Source organism: Neodiprion fabricii, chromosome 6 (assembly GCF_021155785.1).
Source record: "Neodiprion fabricii isolate iyNeoFabr1 chromosome 6, iyNeoFabr1.1, whole genome shotgun sequence".
NCBI classification, from domain to species: Eukaryota; Metazoa; Arthropoda; class Insecta; order Hymenoptera; family Diprionidae; genus Neodiprion; species Neodiprion fabricii.
The window spans coordinates 6,266,297-6,285,459 of NC_060244.1; the positions used below are offsets into that span (position 1 = coordinate 6,266,297).

Here is a 19,163-nt window from a genome sequence, read left to right on the forward strand (position 1 = left end):
TTAGCGCGCGGACTTGCTACTCCACGGTTCTGATGATGAGACTAGCTTATACCGTGGAAATTCAGTGCCGTAATGAAATCGAAACTTGGTGAATTTGTTGACGATGTTGCTGCACAGAATATTTCTTGCGATTAAAAAACTATGGTGAAGTATTATTCTACGTCATATTTTCAAAGATGTCTTTTAGCCCTGCAACTGTCGGAAGTGATTTTTGTATGTACACCAAAATGTGACTGAACGACAGAAAATTCAGTGAGCTTCAAGATTACGAACACGTGCAATTTTGTGTGAAGAATTTTATGTAAGTGTGTACATTATGAAAAATATTTTTCATCAAAAATCGCATTGCTATGCCAACTTATTTTAGTAACATATTGCATTTCATTATACACGTACCGGAACAATAATAACGATTTGTAGCTAATCTTCATTTCCCAGTAAAAACAGTCAATCGAATAGCCAGCTTGTTAAAAATTAATAAATAATACTTTATTATTCACACCGTTAAGGAACACTTTCATCTCTAGCCGTTCGAATTAAAATCCGTCGACCGTTACTTAATCGTAAACGTCCTGGGAAAAAATCCCACTATGAGTTGAGATGTTTGCAATACAAGGCGTTTGTGAGTTTTATAAAGTGAAACTTCAAACATACATTAGAATCAAAAAGGTCATTATATTTTTGAACTATCAATTCGCTTCCTTTTTACAGAATAAAATTTCACTTAGTCTATGATTCAAAAAAAAATATTCACGTAGGTAGGAAGGTAGGTTTAATGCTTAGATGATGTACGTGATACGTTGCAATTCAAGGCTTATTAGTTTAGCTCCGCTCACTTATGGAATTAACTTCCATTGCACAATGTATCGTCCGAAAGTTTGTGTAACGCAATTTTTTGCACAATATATATGTCAATCCTTATTCGAAATCAGGCAGTTCGACCCGTTGCTAACAACTGAAAAACTGATCCGTCATGCGTTTGCAGATTTATCATCAAATGTACAAACAAGTCAGCGATTTCGCTCATCAATTGCTCATAATTTCACTCATCCATCTCTTCTAGGCGCGGTTTGCAACTCCCGTTTGATCGAGTCTTCGTGAAAATCAGACTTTTTGAATAAACGAAAGAAATGAAAAATAATGAAACCATTACTTCTTCGGTATTATTACGCAAATCCACTTGTACAGTTTTCGGAAACTGATGGAAGTACCATTGTGTCTTCGATATCAACATTGCATGTATCCTTTTCCACGACTGCTTTGCTCGTGTTCGTTATATCTTCTGAAATTTCCTCAACATTTGCCGAATCTGCTTCATTTCTAATCACCACCGTCTGACTAGATTCGCAGGAATATTCGGCAGTGTGGGGGGTAAATCGTTTCAAGCTTATCGGCTGTGAGTCTGGGACGATTTTTTCCATTTCAAACCTCCTGTGTATCCCCTGACGGTTTGTGCTCGTTGGATGGCCGGAGTCGCTGTCGAGTGATATATCTTTCGAGCAACACTGAGACAGGCTGCAATTTTCACCTCGACATTTGATCAGACAGTCGATCTTCTTCACCTCTGGTTTCACCTGAAATTTTGATTCACGTATTATGCCGATGTCGAAAAGAATCAGATTGAAGTTGGTAACGCTATTGTAACAATGCATTTTTAGAGGCAATAAACTCGTCAATACGCAACTTTGGAATACAGCAATGATAAAACTATTTTGCAAATTCAACTAGTTGAAGGATATACCGAAGTTGAAAGTCGGTTATTTTTATTTCAATGTTTCGGAATCGTCTTGGAGAACATGAGGATGTTATAATGTTATAAAAATATGATTATGTTAATAGATTTTTTACTTTTTGAAATTCCGGTTGAATTGTAACCTGCGTTATTCCCATTTCTACGAAAAATTCGGTCACTTCGTGTCTGATACATGCGTACATCTGTAAAATCAAAGATTCGATATTTAAATTAAATCATATTAAACTTTCGTCAAATTATGAAAGCTTATCAGTCATTCCCAATGCGAATATAAAATCTGGGGACGTTTTCATTGTAAGTAATGTAACTTGCCGTTGGATCGATGAATATTATGTGGGCCGTAGATATTATTTTATCACCCGTCAACTGCCATACGTGTAAATCATGGACGTTCACTATCCCGGGAAAAGCTTCTAGCAGTTCCTTCTTCAGCGATTTTATGTCAATGTGATTTGGTATTGTTTGCAACAAAATCAGGCCGGATGCCTTCACTGTGGAAATAAGAAAAAGAAAAACACACGATCGTTGAGTGCCCTAAAAAATCTGTGAGAAAATAGGAAGAAGAAGAAAAAATGTTGAATTCAAGGGGCGCTTCACCGGAGTAAAAATTAATACCACGATGACTTACATTTTGTAGAGGGATTATAAATTATACTTCGATTACGCGACTTATCATGATTGCTAAAATTTCACGTCATTTCTTAAGATTACGAAGAGATTACTGTAATCCTAAACAAGTTCTCATGACTATCAATGATTGCCTTGATGACCACTAATGCAGAATTTTATTTTAATATCACTGATTTCAGAGTGATTTCGAATGATATCGACGCCTCAATCGCTTCGGTGAAACACCCCTCGGTTAAATTTCGCATCGATTACCTAGGTATACTCACTGTACGGATAGCTGAGAAATAAAAGAGAGGTCGACGACACGATGGCGATTATCGGATCTATAAATTTGCCCACGTAGGGATCCGTGTAGTAGACGGCTAGCGAGTCGATCATAACGAAAACGCAGCCAAGCACGTCTCTAAAAATACCCCGGAATCCTGGTCTTCCTGGGAACCTGATTGCCGTTGTACAGTTTCGCGTTTCAGACGAAGCTAATCGCTGCTCGCCCGCCGGAATGGAAGCTGGGGCGATTTTTCTGCAAAAATTTCCGCACGCGGTTTATCGAAACGATCGTTTTCTATCATCGACACACAGATTGGGGACTCGGGTTTGACGATTGCCTACTTTTTCATTATCACATCGCCGTTCTTCGTGACCTGAAGCGAACTTCCGTGGTAAAACGTGTATCCACCGATCATGATGTAGCAAAATGCATTCAGCAGAATTCCCACCGCTCCGATGCCGAATACCGTAAGTGGCTGGTGCAGAGCGTCCAAGTGATCGATGTGCAACAAAGTTTGAACAGACTCGACCAGCTCCGAGAAGCAAAACGAGCCCAGGCACACGCAGCAGACGAGCATTGTCAGGATGTTTATCCTCGCCCAGCCGAAAGTGTTCTTCAGTCTTTGCTCCGATCGCGATTCATGCTGAATTATTTGCAAAAAGTTGAAACACGCCGAGTACCTTGTTCGACGTATCCGGCGTATATCCTTAAAAACAATATCACACTCACCTTCACTTTCGCCGACAACGACGGCACTGAACCGGTAGAATTTTCCCCCGAGATAGCGACCGCCGAATTTTCTTCCTCGTCGTTGCTGTTCTCGCGATTGCTGTACTATATAAAAATGCGTCTCGAATGAAACTATTTTTACAATTAATTCGACACTAGCCATTTCCGGGTAACTCGAATCAATCGATACGTTTAAAATATGTATTAATAACACATTGCTCGGCTTACTTTTATCGACGCGATGCAGCCGATTAGCGCGATGATGTTGCATAGCATGTAATAGGTGTTCACAAGAAGTGTCAATCCGTGGGTGAAATGGCTCACGATTAACTCGACGATCACGAAGGCCGTCGTGAAGAATAATACCAGGTAGATTTGCACAGGTTGCAGCTTTCGGAACCACTCCTTCACCGCCATCGTTATTCTGTGATGATTCTACAGATAAAATAACAAATAAAAATGTAAATCAATTGCAAAAATCGAAGATCAAATAGCCGGTCAAACGAGTTGATGAAGATCAAATGAGACGACGCTCTGCGAATGATTAAAGAGTTCGACGTTAGTTTGAAAAATTCGCGCTTCGAACACAGCTGATTACTTCTATCAGCCAACTATACCGTAACTTATTCATCATACATATGCGTGTTAAAGAGAGGATATTTTCTCTCTCAGTATAGGCAGGTGGGGATTTCAAGGCGCCAAGATTTTCTAATAATACAACACATCGTTGTTATAAATTTGTGTTGTCTTACGAGCACGTGGGTGTTTCTACACTCCCCACTCTCTAACTCCGGATTGAAATAGAGACAATGACACGCATTTGCCACGTGTGTCAAATCATCGTATCAACGCGTTATCCCCGGATTTTTTCTTGCTAAATACTCTCAAATTTCGAACCTTTTCGAATAATCGCGTAATTCTCGGGCGTAATAATATTGCATGTTCGAGTCTGTTACATATATTCATTTTCTTTCCTCTCGGAGACAGATTTCTAGTAAGCTGAAGCTTTTATGCGTAATAGGTATATCACTTATACTCTCTCTGTACTATTTATATTATACGTATATTTTATATACAGGTATATACAGACGTCTTCTGGAATGCATGTAAATCGCGATATCATTTGCCAATCGTTGTCAATGCTAATTTTTCTATCAGTGGATACAACCGTCGTGATATGTAATTACGATGACAGTTATACGCTTGCGATAATCAACCGATTGGATTTACGGAACTGCCTGTATGTGAGGCATTCCACACCAAACCGATCGAATTAGTTAATCCAAGTAGACCAACCGATTAGTTTCAATTTTCTGTTTTAATTAAATTCGAAAGTAGGATAGGTACAATTTGTCGTCGAGAGTTGACGAGGTGGGCGTCGTTAAGTGTCGACTGTAACGATGAGCGTTTATATGAAATGTTAAAGCAGGCGATTCGCACGGTGAGTGAGAAAACGGTGCGAAAAACTGGTAGATGTACATTCAAAAGTACAAAAGTCGTGTGCGTGGGAAAGATGTCGCTTTCTCGAAGTTTTAACACGCAACGTGCAATATGTAAATGTACATGTGATGCGAAATAATTTATACTCGCATATTATGTATACATACGTGTGCGATTATATGTACAAGTGTATTGTATCGAACGAAACCGAAATTTTGTTTGTTCGAAAAACATTTATTATAAACGATACAGAAATACGTATGATAAAATGCATATTTTTAACGAGATCGAAGTTGGTAACCTTATCGTAACGAAACATTGGTAAAAAATCACTATTTTCATATTTTTACAATGATTTTGAAGGAACTAAGATCGCAAAATATAAGTATGTTTTCTTTTATTATGATTTACTAAAATTCGAACAGTTCCAAAATTTCGAAATAACGCTTTTTCTTCACCACGAATCGTTACGGTATGGTAACGTTACTAACTTCAACAGGGTTATTTTTACCTGCAAGAAATTAAAGGTGAAAAAAAAAACCATGCTCGACTGCACCCTCGAAGATCGATCAAACATCCCAACTACGCAATCGCTGCACATACCTATAATTACGAATTTTCTCTTTTCTCCGTGTTCAACACATACAATACAACTGCTTATCCAGCATATACCTACATATAATACATGGTTTTACATGGAAATATGCAACCATGAGTCGAATTATCGCCGCAAATGACGACCGCCGTGCACATTTCTGCAACTTACCGCAATTGTAATTTTCTTTCTCCGTCTTTCTACGATTACTTTCGCCATTCACAACAGAACTATTATCCTGGTCATGTAAGTATGATAATATTGACTCTAAGAATTATACCTCACGTGTTTCCGCTGTTGTTTCTTTGACTAATAAATCATCGCACGAGTCCAATGCTCCGCGATATTGACTCTGCGTGTGTGTGCGCGTGTCTTTTTTTCTCAAATTTTGGGTCAATTCTTACACGTTTCTTATATTCATCTTCTTCTTAACTCCGTTGTACCGAATGCAATTCATGTTTTTAACGCATTTGTATCGTTACAATTATATTTTCAATCGGCTAAAATTTCTCACCGATATTCTTTGTTAAACACGTAAATAATGAAAAACGACAGCTTCACGAATGTGAATGTCGTTGTATGTTAATATAATTAATTGGATCACAATTTACATTCCATATAAATATACCAACTTACCGCTAGATTATTCCACAGTCAAATTTTAATACGGTAATGGAGTTATGCGATTAATTGTTTGAAAAATCTTTCACTTCCGTTTGTCACTTTACTTTCACTATTATTTGTTGTTACGTTATTTTTTTATACTCGCGAAAAATTCAGAACATACTCGAACCTCGACGATGCAAATCCCTTGTGTTCGGTATTGCTTCTGTTAAACCGTTGTAAAAGTTGTCATCGTTCAAACCGATATTACCTCGAACTCGGCTATCTTTCGAGTATTGCCCCTCCCCCATCTCTCTCCCCCTCTCACTAACTACCACAATAGTAACTATCCGATGAATATTTTTTATGTATCATACGCTTTGCCCAATAATATAACCCTTTCAGTCGTAGTGGTGTATAAACATTCTTACCATCTATTTTATATCCATTTTTTTGGATATTTTGAGAACTGTGCAACATATTTCTTTGCTGGATTTTTTATATTTCTGATAGTATATTGATAGATTTTCAGTACACGAGAGCAATTGCTGTGAAATAATGTAAATTATTTTTTATAGAAACAAATTGATTGAAAAAATTCTTGAAAATTTAAGGAACAGTTCATTTCCGAGAAAGTTACTCTTCTACATATATACATGTTTTGCATCAATTATAAGTTTTCGAGGTCGCCGATTACGAATCTGAAAGCTGATTTTAGAAGTTCGGTATGGCGAATCCAATCAGCGACCCGAAAATCCTTGCATAGAGTTTTTTTACCGTATTCTATAAAATTTGAAATTTTCGTACGCCACATTGAATTCGCCGTTTTGAATTTTTGAAATCTGGTTTCAGATTCGTAATCAGCGACGCCAAAAACCATTGAATACTATCTTGTTTCAAAGGTGCACTCGGCACAACAATGCGTGACTCGAAGGAATAACGACAAACTGACAATAAGTCGCTGTTCCAGCTATTCCAGCGTTGTCTTTTCAAACAAACGAACTAACAAATCATTTCCTAAACGTCGTTTGATTAAATGACGCCTGCATCCTGCCGTATCTACGTTACACACAACTGCACATTAACTCGCATCCACCGCCGCTCGGGTTTAAAAGTTTAAACAATGATGTGTTACATACAAATAATGTGTAACGCGGATTTAAATAAAAATTATCGAAAATAATCGTGAACTTTTGAAGAATCGTTGGGTTTGCAAGCCATGAATCGTCTAAGCTGTTGCATATTTTGTGTACCATACACGGAAATATTTGTGCGTCACAGACCGCAACGAGGCGAAGAGGGTCCGAAGTACGAGACTTGATGTACCCTTATATACCCTAAGCTGAGAAAAACTGTTTACTTTAGTCAATAGTTGTATATCTATACAGACATAATGCAAATAACAAACACACGCATTCGATTAAGTACGCAGGGTACGTTACTGGTAGAAAAAAAAAAAGAAAAAAGTAAACCGTTCGATTCCATGCGCTCAGGCAGGAATTAGCTGGTTGCATCTTAACTACATCCGTAGCCAAAGGATGTCCGTTTTTCTAATTTGTGTAATATACGTACAATAATCGCGCAAGGACGTGTCCCAATTGATTATACATCGTGAACTTATTGATTGAAAATCACCAGTAAACTGATTACAATTATTATTTATCTTGAATTTATCCGAAGGTTATATTTTATTATATTGTACCTGATACAATCCGCTCTTCGATAATATCGCGGAATTTTTTGCTTCCGATTTCACGGTCATGACGGGCACAGTATCACAAACATGTTGTACATACGTGTATAATTTTATTATAATTTTCAAATCTTTCGGAAAATAATTGTGTAATAGCTGTTACATCCCGCAGTGCGACGCGTCATGTTCATTCATACAAGCTCATACTTCCAGTATCATATGTAGTTTAATAATTTCACCATCGTTACTGCAGACCCAACCACGTTTCTGTGCGTGTCTTTCTGCATGTATACCTATTCAGAGTTGAGCGTATGGCACCGTATTCGTACGAACAAAAGGACGGACGTGTTAACAAACCGAAAACCGTGAAGAATTATAACGCAGTAGGTACGTACGTGTTATGTCTGTTTTATTATACGAGTGCTATTGTCGAAAGCGTTATCAAAATTGTGGTCTTATTTGATCAAGAACCACAATTCCCGATCGTTTGATTCTTTGTTTGTTTATTAGACCTGTGCGGTAACGTGTTCGATTGAAAAGCCCGTTTCCGTGATATTATTCTATATGCGGTGTTGAAATAGTCGATGTATCACGTTGTACATCGAATTAAGTAAAATTACAAGTATTATAGAATGTAGCGATTACTATATCGGGAGCCGTATAATATGTCGAGAGGCAAACGTCGTCACATGCAGTGTACGATTATAATTGTAAAAACTTGAACTTGTTCTGGTTGTTAAACCCGGTATGATAACTCGCGGGTCAAAGGGCGAGGCGGCATTTTTCTACATGGGTTCCTTTGAACTTGAAACGATATTGTGTACAAATTCATCTAACAATGAGCTCATTATTCTCTTCGTTAATCCAATTAATTAAGATTCATGTCAGGCAGTTGGTTATCAATTTTCAAATGAGACTGAAGTCAGTAATACTATTGTAATGATAGCGAAAAATCGTTATTTCAAAATTTATTGCAGGAACGTTCAAAAAAATTGAAATTCAATAAATCGTAATAAGGAGAAATGTATTCATATGTTGAAAACTTGCCTACTATAAAGTCACTGTATAAACCTGCAAAATAGTAATTTTTCCCCCTGTATAACGTTTCGTTACGTTAACGTTCTTAACTTCAGCCTCATATATTTACAAAGCGTATAATATTATTAAAAAATGCCATTTTGCCACCATTGTAATCTGACAATTAAATTGATTCGTTTTAAAAATTGAGCAAGAAATGAGATTTCAAGATCGGAAACAAGTTGCGTTACTCACAAAAACCAAGCACCTAGTCAGAGTTCACGTCACGTTGTAAACGAATGTCTCCAATCATTAACTAAATCATAATATTACATGCAGGACATTCATGTCGTAAGATCACATATAATAATTCCACACTTTGAACTGATTGTTATATATTATACATACGGGTTGCACAGATATGTGCAGCGTCTCGTATCGTCGGCTGGGAGGAAGAACGTGGTGTTGTCTTAGCTTTTCCACGGCGAAGCCGAAACAAAACCTTCTTCCACCCATCCGATGACACGAAGTATGTTGTCATTAGCAGAAGATCAAGGTTGTAGCTGTTCTCGTTGCAAATCGGTGTAATTATTATTTCATAGTCGTGCAAATCCTTGATTACAGTTCACTACACTGTACTTGTACACTGCGACGGATCATCTCGCTGCTACGGTAATCATCTTATTGAATTAGCATAAAGGTGCAGAACATTGGGACGACAGATTGACGCGACGTTTTATAAATCACGACTATAGGTTGTATGCAATGCAACTCTGTATTCATCGCGTCTCTTTGTACGGACGTGCTTATACCTACACCTATGCGTGCAATAGGTACGAAGTATATATAGCTCTAATTGTCCCGGCGTTGGTTGTGAATATCCGGGCTTAAATCATCAAATGGCTTTAGATTGGCACTTATGGAGTTGATTGCGTAGTGCGGAGACTAGTAGAGTTGTGCAGTTCGGCCAACAGTTTCGACTGTTAAAATGTCTGTCTGAGAGGCTGACGAAAGTTTTTCTTCATTCTTGTTATTATAAATCGTACAAACGAAACGAAACTGCAGCTTTTAGAATTTATTACCGGTGCGTTTAATTGTAGTTAAATATTGATGCGACGAAGGAACGTTCTCGAATTACGATATTGAAGTTAGTAACGTTATCGTGACGATAGATTGGAAAGAATCTATTTTATTTTCAATTTTATAACGTCTAAAGGAACTATGATCTCAAAATATGAATATCTCTCGTTTTATTTTACGGTTTACTAAATTTCAGACGTTTCTAAAGTCGCGAAATAATGCGAAATAATGCGTCCAAAATCTTAGTGTTGACAATCTTTGACACAACTCGATATAATCGCAACAATTAATCAGTTGTATTGTCAAACGATTCGCTTCATTGTATCCATGGGTGTAATAATCGTGCATGGTAATAATGTTTACGGGCAAGTGATGTAGATCGAAAGTCACAGCAGTACCTTTTTGTCCACCTCGCGAGCTGGTATTGCAGTACGTCTCGATCGAGTTACTTTGCTTCTTTGGGATGTCCGCAACGCAACGTGTTGCAGCTTCGCAGCTCTTGATAGGAGCTTACAAGTTCCCGCACTGGTACTCGATCCGATTGAAATGGTAGCGAGGAGAAAAAAAGCGGTCGCCACTATTCTAGTTATCTCGTTTATCAACGGTATCTCAATGAGTATAGTATAGGTACCGGTATCTCGTGTTTCTTCATCCTTTTACCTTCATTGTCCAGCGCAGATTCTTATCTACTTTGTTATTATGAATTTATTCTTATAAAATACGAAAATGGGTTGAGGTTTCGCACTAGTTTTCAGCATATTATTACTCTTGATATTTCGTTGAATCGGCACTGCTGCTGCTCATGCTGCAGCATCGTGACATGTACCTGCGTAGATTAGAAAAACAAATTTCACCGTATAACTGTAAATTGTGTAGTGTGGAGCTGCTGTGGAATAACAGGTAGTGAATAAACTTCATAAACGTCATTCGCGTTGCGTGTGGTGATGAGAATTCAAATTGTTATTCCAGTTCATGATTTATGTATGTTGAGATTTTTGTATAGTTCGACTTTCGTACCGTGTGGATTCGAATCATACGGATGGATTTTTACGCACGATCGACGATCGTTTCCGTGATCAAACGCGTACGCATTTATGCGATAGCTGCTTTCGTTTTAAACTGAAGTTTAAGCAATTATCCACCGCAGGACGAAACAAGACAAAAAAAATTTATTATTCAAACTATCCTCACTGTCACACTTTTCAAACTGACATTGCTGTTGCACGTTTTTCTTACATTGGATAGACTAGAAATTTTTGAGTTTCTCTGCAGACTTGAATAAAAATAGATCGCGGAAAGAAACGTTTGAACAAGAGTCTGTATTAAAACAAGACGCGGGTTTATATCGCCGTTCGCTTTCCAATGTTTTGCATCGATATGTTTATCACATGTATGTTGCAAGCCTCGTGCTCCCGAGCGTGGAAGCACAGATCTACGGATCTATTTCACTCTGGCGGTGCTCACGGTAGACTGAAGAATGATTCAGAGCGACAACCTCCTCTTACTTCCCTAGATACACGCGGCTTATCCTCGATCATCATCGTATGATGCGATCTCTACTAACCGTTGTACATAGTAGGCGATAAGCTGGATGATAATTCGGGCTGTTATATTTCATCAGCATGCAAAAGCGAGACCCCCTTGTCGCAGTTATTTTCTCAATGGGTGCTCAGCGGACGAGAGTTCCATATGTATAAAAAAGGAAGTAATAGAAAGAATAAGGGAGTTAAGAGATTTCAGCATAAAATTAATCCGAAATTATCGAATTGCGAAATCGTGCAACAAACAACCAGAGACAGAAAAAACGCCTGTTGTGAAGATTACATTAATTTCATTATCTTTTACTCAAGTATTATACTATAGAATGGTCAGTTTTAGGACTAATGTTTATTATATTGCTTAATTCGGAGGTTCTGAGCGTTGTATATAGTATGTTAAAATCGAATTCTCATTAGAGATTACATAGATCACTACTTTAGTGATGTTTTACGAAGAATACTTTTATTTTCTGATCTTACGTATATGCATATTTTCGGACGATCAAGTCAAATTAATTGGTATAACGGCTGCAATCCTATTACCGACGTGTAAGTTAGGTTGCCCGACCTTCAGGCGTATTGTCTCGATCGCCTCGAATGTGAAAAGTAATAGCCAATTCTTGCAAGGATTATTGTGATATACGAGAGGACGATTCTGATCCATTTTTCAGCGTAGAAACAATCTCGATAGGTCTGAATGTCTGCCAAATTTAAAAATTCCAAAACGGAACAAATTACGAACATCCATTGGTTCCGTCATGCTAAATACGGCAGAGTGTTGGACGGTTACCGACATACGCCTACCGATCGAGTACCCTGCAAATAAGTTTCGTAAACCTATTGTGTGCCAGAGAGCGTTACCAAATCATCGACAGTCTAGACATTTCTTGTATGTCTATGGCTCAGTCACTTTTATTTCGCGATGTTTCCGCATTCGCTTTCTGCAGCAGTTTGCTTTGCACCCGTATGGAAGATGGCCGAAGTGTAAGGTGAGAAGACGAGAAAAAGAATCTGAGAAAAACAAAATAAATAAACGGTTCATCGCAAGTAGCGAGCAACGGCGCTAATAATAATAATCGGAAGCGAAATAAGACTCAGTGAAATCTTTCGGTGGTTTCAGATAATGTTCAAATCAAGTAATCGCCGTTCTTGTACGCGATACAATTGATTGTTCAGACGTTGGAGAAATTAACCCAGTGAAGTATCGTATTTGCGGATATTTTTCCACGTATAAGCGCAAAGGAAAATGGATTTCGGAACATTGTTGAATGTAGCGCAAAAGAACGAAGGTGGAAAACAGGTATCCGTTTTGCGTACATATGTAACTCGGAATTATATCGTTCACTGTTGGTGGTTAGACTCTGAAATATCCACACAATCCTGCCTCCCACCTTCTCTCCCTTCCCATCGTCGATCTAGATTCCCTGATTAATCATTAACGATTGCTTACCTTTTTTTTCAACAAATTCTATTACTTACTCTTCTCAACCCAATTAATGCTACCAATCGGCTAATTATCAATATGCTGTATTTACAGCCGGTCGCCTGTTATCAGACAAAGTTCACGCCGCCCAAAAAACAGTCCAAGTCGTCGAGCAATTTATCGTCTAATATTAAAAAGTTTCTCGCCAAGAAAGAGGAGGAGGAACGACAGAAGGCTTTAGATGCTAAAAAGAGAAAAGAGGTATACCGATATCATTTTCTGTCATATTCTTCACAAAGAGTCTTATCGTTGCGAGATTTGCCGTCACTCATACCAATGGTTGTCTTTGACCATACGGCTTATCGGTCAAGTGAAAGAAGAAAATGAACCTTTGTTTTCTTTTGTCGTTTTGATAATATTACAGTAGCTATGATTATTGAGAAAAGTACAAAAGTATGTGCATATTTGTTGCACTTGTCATGTTTTCAATAGTTTTCCACCTTGTATCGTCAATAATTGAAATATGTAGCAGCATGTCTGATCATCTATAATTGTGAAATTTTTCTAATACTCGATGTTTTATTCTTTTGCTTCGTTTCAGAATCTTTTAGCGTTACGAGATCACAAGGCTCAGAGTAGAATCAATAAGCATTTAAAAGTCTGTAAAGCTGCTAATAAATCTGTACTTGCAGACGCTATTGATAATGACAACACGGCCGTTACTATGGCAGGTATGATATAACGCTATTGTGTTGTATTGCGATGTAGTAATTGATAGCCTTACTGATGGGGAAATCCAAAGAAAAAAGTTAACGCAAAAACGAATGAAAATGAGATAATGTGTGATTGCACACATTTTATGACAGAATTTTCGGCACTGCTTATTGCTCGAATTACAAATTTAGTATGATTCGTAGCTGATAATTAATTTTACAGCTCATTGCTATAATTGACCTGTAATGTATACCAGGTGAACAAGTCTTCCTATATTCTAAATTTTTGGCCAGCAGAGTCACATAGTTTAAACAATCTGTTGATTAATATCACTTCAAATTATGTGTAAAAGCACAAAATGCATTAAACGTTACCGATTGTGAATTGACGAATGAATTTTCTCTCTATTGAGGTAATATTGATCTTAAGAGCTGTATTTGTACCGAAATGAGTTTCCAAGAGGTATGTTTCTAACATCTAGTTAGTGAAAAGAAAGAGAGACAAAAAAGAAAGGGGAAATAAAAAACAAAAGCACAAGAAATTACAAGCTTGGAAATAATTGTAGTAAAAACTTTTTAGTATTGTTTCCTACATTATTCACACGTAACGGGCAACGTTTTTGCCCACAGGTAATAAACGAATTATAGTGAAAGTGATACAAATGAATAAACCCACCACCCATAATTGCATCAACCAGAAAGAAATGATTTGCTGGATTTTACACAGCGGAGAGAGGATTCTGAGGGATATATTAAGGTCAGATAACTAATTTTAGAGTAGTGTAGAGGGTTTGAAGTATCAATTTTCTTCCGCCATCCCATTTCTATCATCCCTGAGAACAGAAACTCAATACAACTAATTGCTTACTATTAACAGTCGTCCATTCTTTTGTTTCTTGTGAATTTTATTTTCTCGAAACCCCCGGTAAATTTTTGTCACACGAAAACAAACAATCGATTTATAGCATTCGTCTCGGTTGTTTTTACCATCGTATAATGTCATTACAGTTGAAATTCAATTTCGTTTTCGTCATCTGTACTTGCTTTGTAACACACGTAGGACTTCAACTAGTAACTTTTGTCTTTTGCTTTGTTTTTTCAAAATATTTGAACTGAATTAACGTTTGGTGTTTACTGTATTGGACGTACATATGACTATTTGCTGCTTTAAGTTAACCAGTGTCGAAATTTCATGCAATGTGCGATAAAAGTTCATATTCCCATATCGTGTAAATATTCTAAGATTGCTTGCTCTTGCACGTTTTCTCTATAAGTATTTTATAGTTCGTTGACTTAAACTTTGAGCAAGTCGAGTCGAGTACCAATAGAGAATATTGAAATAATTTTGAGAGAAGGTGATGCGTTCAGAATAACCGGTTGTTGTGTAACAATGTGATTAGAAGCACTACCTCTTGGAATCTTTTGGATTGACGGTAAAATATTTGGGCTGGAAAATGTCAATCTTAAGGTGATTGTAGATTCTTGAAGCTTAAGTTTTTGGCAATAAACTCTTAACAGCTGTTATCGTAGTAGCAAGTTCGATATAGTGCAATGCTTTTGAGAAGGAAGTGCTGAACTTTAGACTATATTTAATTAATTATAGGCCCTTCTCAGCCGGATGAGGATGATTATGGTTACGTATCTCAGGAGGCTTCGGCTTTTTACAATCAGCTTATGAACAAGTATAAAAATCTGCCACAAGAAAAACCATTGTTTTCCGAAAGTGGAAAGAAAACCGTTAAGGATATCGCGACTACTAAGGTAAGTAAAAAAACAAAGATTAAACGTTCGATATTTATGTTCACTAAATTTCTGTTCCCTTTTTGTGATTTGTGTTTGGTAAAAACTGGTCAATCAATCTGACAGGACAGAGTAAAACAAGCACTGAAACAACAAGAAATAGAGGATTCCTCGGGTCATAAACGAAAACGAAGATCTCAGGTTACGAGTGGTGAGAAAGAGTTACCGATTCCTGAACCAGATTCTAAACAGGAAAAGGAAAGAACAACAGTGCCTGAAAAGGAAAGAGACGAAAAACCGAGGCCTAAGAAAAGACCACTACCTCCGCCGATGGATTTCATGCAACTCCTACAGATAGCTGAAAAAAAACAGCATGAGCCCATTGTATTAGAGACGAAACCGAAACCGACGAAAATTGAAGAACCTGAAAGATTGATGACCAAAAAACAGATGAGGGAACATCTCAAGGAAAAGGAATGGCGGGAGAGAAAAGAGCAGCGAGATCGTATGAATGAAAATTCGAAAAATTCTCACTCTCCAGTAAATTCTGGTAAGACTGCCAAACCCGCAGTTAATAGAATTCCCAAATTAAACGGTACAAAAAGTGTACCGAGTTCTAGCGTTACGGAGAAAAATACCTTGACGCATAAGCCGCCCATAGGTACTATTCCCAAGAAACCGTCTGCACTCAGTGATAGAGTCGGTAATCATAGCAGTAGTAATAAGCCTTCAGAGAGAGAAAGTAAGCCTTCGGAAAAAGACAAGCTGATCGAAGAGCGCAAGAAAATCGAAGCTGAAAAGAAATTGCTCGAGGAAATGCGTCGCAGTATAGAAGAGGAGAAGAAAAAGCTGGCACTTGGCAAAGTTAAAAGAGTGGAGGAAAAAACTGTGAACGGATCGTCGAGTAAATCGAAAGTTCCTGAACAAAAGTTATCTGGAAAAGATTCCAAACTTAGACAGGCTCTCAAACCCGACGCAAAACCACGACAATTCCTTCCTGCTGATATCAAGTCTAGACAGTTTCCACCACCTGATGTCAGACCTGCGAGGCCCAAGCAATTCCCTCCAAAGGATGTGAAACGGAAACCCGTGGTCAAGAAACGTGAGATAGTCTTTCTTCTAGTTTGACTTGTGACATTGGTTGGACTTTTGGTTTTATTTTAAGCTCCATCTGACCGCTATCTTCGAAAATGATATTTTAAACACTCATATCTTACCTTTTTGACCGTAGTGTAATCTATTCTTTTGCAATTCCTTTCCCACCGCAGGACGCATTTACGATGACGATTCTGAGCACGATTCAGAGTTGGATGATTTTATTGATGATGGGCCGGGGGACGGGGCGGAAGATTATAGTAAATATATTAGCGAGATATTCGGATATGACAAAAGTAAATACAGGGATCTTGACGAAGACGACGCTGGTATGGAAAGCAATTTTGCTCAGCAGCTCAAGGAAGAATACGTTTCTACAAAAATTGGTAATAACCCTAAATCTGTGAAATATTCTGCTCCTCTAACAGATTTGCATATAGCTAGTAGTCATAGCCTGTTCTTAATATATCGAGCCTCGTTGATCATTTTCCATACAAATATGAACTGTCTGTTAGCAGTTTTTAATTACTTTGTTTCGTTGCTAATTCTTCAAACTTTTATCGATGTAGATTTTCCCGCGTGCAAACACGTGGTTGTTGGATGGTTTCAGGAATTTTTATTTCTTCATCCATTTTTTATCTGAACAGTTTTGCTCGTGTTAGACATTGCGTGAAAATTTTCAGGCATTATGGAAGACTTGGAAGATATACGAATGGAGGCGCTTGAGAAGAAAAAGAAGGCATTGGTTAAAAATAAGAAGCCAAAATAATGGAAATGAAAAAGGAGCGGCGTTGAAGGCTGTTGATAATTATTGATTATACGTATGACGAAATATTTTCGTAATAGTAAATTATTCCATTATTTTATGATTCGGAAGTGTGATGATGAGGCGGATTGAAAGCAGTCAAAAAACCTTTACATACATATTATAATATATCTCGTAGTATGTTACAGATAAACATATATTTATGAACATCCAGGATGTGAATTGATTTGCGTGTGTTGTATATAAAAAAGACGTTGATGAATGTGAAATTTATACGTTATATAGTACATCACGGTTATATTGTATAAACTAGACAATAGTATTCAATGATCTACTAAATCGATTCTCACGTGTACAAGATTTTCTCTTTGCATTCCTCACAGCCAACGAAAATATTTTAAATTTAAAAAGGATAGAAAAAAAAAAATTATCCAACAGTAAGACAATAATGATAAAAATACCCGACACAATTTGCTTACACGATTGTTGCATAGTTGAAAATTTGAAAATGCTACAGCAAACATACAGGTATAACAATTAATTGTTGTGGTAGAATGAAATCAATCAAATACTTTAAACAAAAATCGTCAAAGTGCCAAGACTTATATACTAAATAAGGGATTTAATCGATTTTGTACAAGCTTAGTCGAAGAAATAATCTTTCCTCGAATAACAGTTTTGCTTTTTTGTATTCTCTTCTCTCTTCACTATCTCATTCTCGTTTTGGCAACTTAAAGTGCCGTTGTTGATTGTTATTTTTTATTTTGTTCGTTTTATATTAAACATATTATTTTATTTACGGCATAGTAAAATTTTAATTGCGTTTTGAGTTTTTTTCTTGTAAAACTGACCGCTTGATTGTTGGCTATAATAAAATTTCTGAATTAACAAGTGTAAAAGATATATTTATAATTATCGGTACACGTTAATGTCATACAATGTATTTAAATCGTCAAATTTGTATCAAGAGACTCATTTAAGTCTCGCGAAAAGTGCGTTAAAAAAAGTTTATCGAAGCGATAGACTCTGCTATTTTTTGCTACCGGTATATGCCTGGAACAATGGTTGATTTGAATTTATCATTATATTCTATCATTAATTGGTCGAAGTGCGGATAATTTAAATAAATAATGCAATAGATTTGAAATTCAGCCGGAGCTAATAAAACGCTGCTTGTTTTTTTTTTAAGCCGGTGAGGAATCTGAGTTACCATTGGTAGAGGATAAAGGTAAAGAAGAATTCTTATTTCGCTTAAGAACTACAAAGAGAAGAAATTAAATTTAAATAAAATGAAATAATTTGATGTGATATTTTTTTTATTTACGATGGTAACAATGATTCAGCTTAATGAATTTTGCCTAAGTATAAGTAAACGTAACACGCGCCGTGGTAATCCCGAGCTTTTAAAATTGTAAAGTCCGGAACTTTCTCAAAGTTTGATATAAAAATATTATTTCGATATTTCGACAATAAATTAACATTGCTTTATATTCTGTAAATTTTAATCATAAGATAAGGTGAAAGAAATTCCCATATGACAAAGTTCAATCGAACGCGAGCACCAAATTAATTAAATAACGATTCTCATGATTTTTATACATAGAGATAATAATACGATTGACACGATTTACGACGGCGTTTATTAATTGGTTGTTATTGTTTTTCTTCAGAAAAAAGTTGTCTGAGTAAAACACAAATCGTTTTCCTCGTTTTGGTTATTTTTATATCCCCCACTGAGTCACACATGTTGTGTAATATATTCCAGCTCTACTCAACTATTGACTTTCGTTCACTGTACTAAATACGAATTGTCTTTTTTCAAATTTGTGCGGATGTCGTTTCACCCGAGAATAAATGAAAAACGATATTTAAATTTATATACAACTTGTTTAGCAAATTGCATCCGATGTGTTATTTTTTGAATTTTGATTTTATTGGACTTTATTGGATCCCATTAAAATATTCAACATGGAAATAGACATCCGCCTATAATTTGCTGCCTTCCAGTCGCTATAAGGTTCAATAATCGTGAATAATAACGCGCGAGAAGTTCTTTTGTGTTTGTTCGTATACAATTGAA

General features: G+C 36.8%; 2 protein-coding genes across 10 annotated transcripts; one reads left to right on the forward strand and one right to left on the reverse strand.

The window, feature by feature from the left end:
- Positions 1-467: 467 nt before the first annotated feature.
- On the reverse strand, positions 468-11,386 carry LOC124185844 (zinc transporter 1). Of its 8 annotated transcripts, XM_046577008.1 has the most exons (9): positions 10,826-11,279; positions 10,207-10,634; positions 3,609-3,815; positions 3,381-3,485; positions 2,993-3,294; positions 2,650-2,903; positions 2,066-2,244; positions 1,849-1,935; positions 468-1,574 (listed from the first exon to the last, which is right to left on the reverse strand). In XM_046577008.1, exons 3-9 carry the CDS (start codon positions 3,795-3,797, stop codon positions 1,167-1,169), a joined length of 1,524 nt encoding a protein of 507 aa, XP_046432964.1. In that variant the 5' UTR covers positions 3,798-3,815; positions 10,207-10,634; positions 10,826-11,279; the 3' UTR covers positions 468-1,166. The 8 variants fall into 8 exon arrangements, with proteins under 8 accessions (XP_046432964.1, XP_046432966.1, XP_046432962.1 ...); XM_046577010.1 differs by lacking the exons at positions 10,207-10,634; positions 10,826-11,279 and adding an exon at positions 11,373-11,386; XM_046577006.1 differs by lacking the exon at positions 10,207-10,634.
- LOC124185842 (protein SPT2 homolog) lies at positions 5,539-17,971 on the forward strand. Of its 2 annotated transcripts, XM_046577000.1 has the most exons (8): positions 12,265-12,335; positions 12,467-12,646; positions 12,884-13,030; positions 13,371-13,500; positions 15,086-15,243; positions 15,349-16,324; positions 16,491-16,703; positions 17,001-17,971. In XM_046577000.1, exons 2-8 carry the CDS (start codon positions 12,593-12,595, stop codon positions 17,084-17,086), a joined length of 1,764 nt encoding a protein of 587 aa, XP_046432956.1. In that variant the 5' UTR covers positions 12,265-12,335; positions 12,467-12,592; the 3' UTR covers positions 17,087-17,971. The 2 variants fall into 2 exon arrangements, with proteins under 2 accessions (XP_046432955.1, XP_046432956.1); XM_046576999.1 differs by lacking the exons at positions 12,265-12,335; positions 12,467-12,646 and adding an exon at positions 5,539-5,661.
- The last annotated feature ends 1,192 nt before the right edge of the window (positions 17,972-19,163 follow it).

Coding starts and splice junctions, on each gene's coding strand:
- LOC124185842 (XM_046576999.1), top strand. CDS start 5,554: ATGACGACCGCCGTGCACATTTCTGCAACTTACCGCAATTGTAATTTT. Junction 13,501..15,085: donor CACGGCCGTTACTATGGCAG/GTATGATATAAC, acceptor AATTAATTATAG/GCCCTTCTCAGCCGGATGAG. Junction 16,704..17,000: donor ATACGTTTCTACAAAAATTG/GTAATAACCCTA, acceptor GAAAATTTTCAG/GCATTATGGAAGACTTGGAA.
- LOC124185844 (XM_046577003.1), bottom strand. CDS start 9,244: ATGGGTGGAAGAAGGTTTTGTTTCGGCTTCGCCGTGGAAAAGCTAAGA. Junction 3,486..3,608: donor GCTGCATCGCGTCGATAAAA/GTAAGCCGAGCA, acceptor ATTTTTATATAG/TACAGCAATCGCGAGAACAG. Junction 3,295..3,380: donor CGTTGTCGGCGAAAGTGAAG/GTGAGTGTGATA, acceptor CAAATAATTCAG/CATGAATCGCGATCGGAGCA.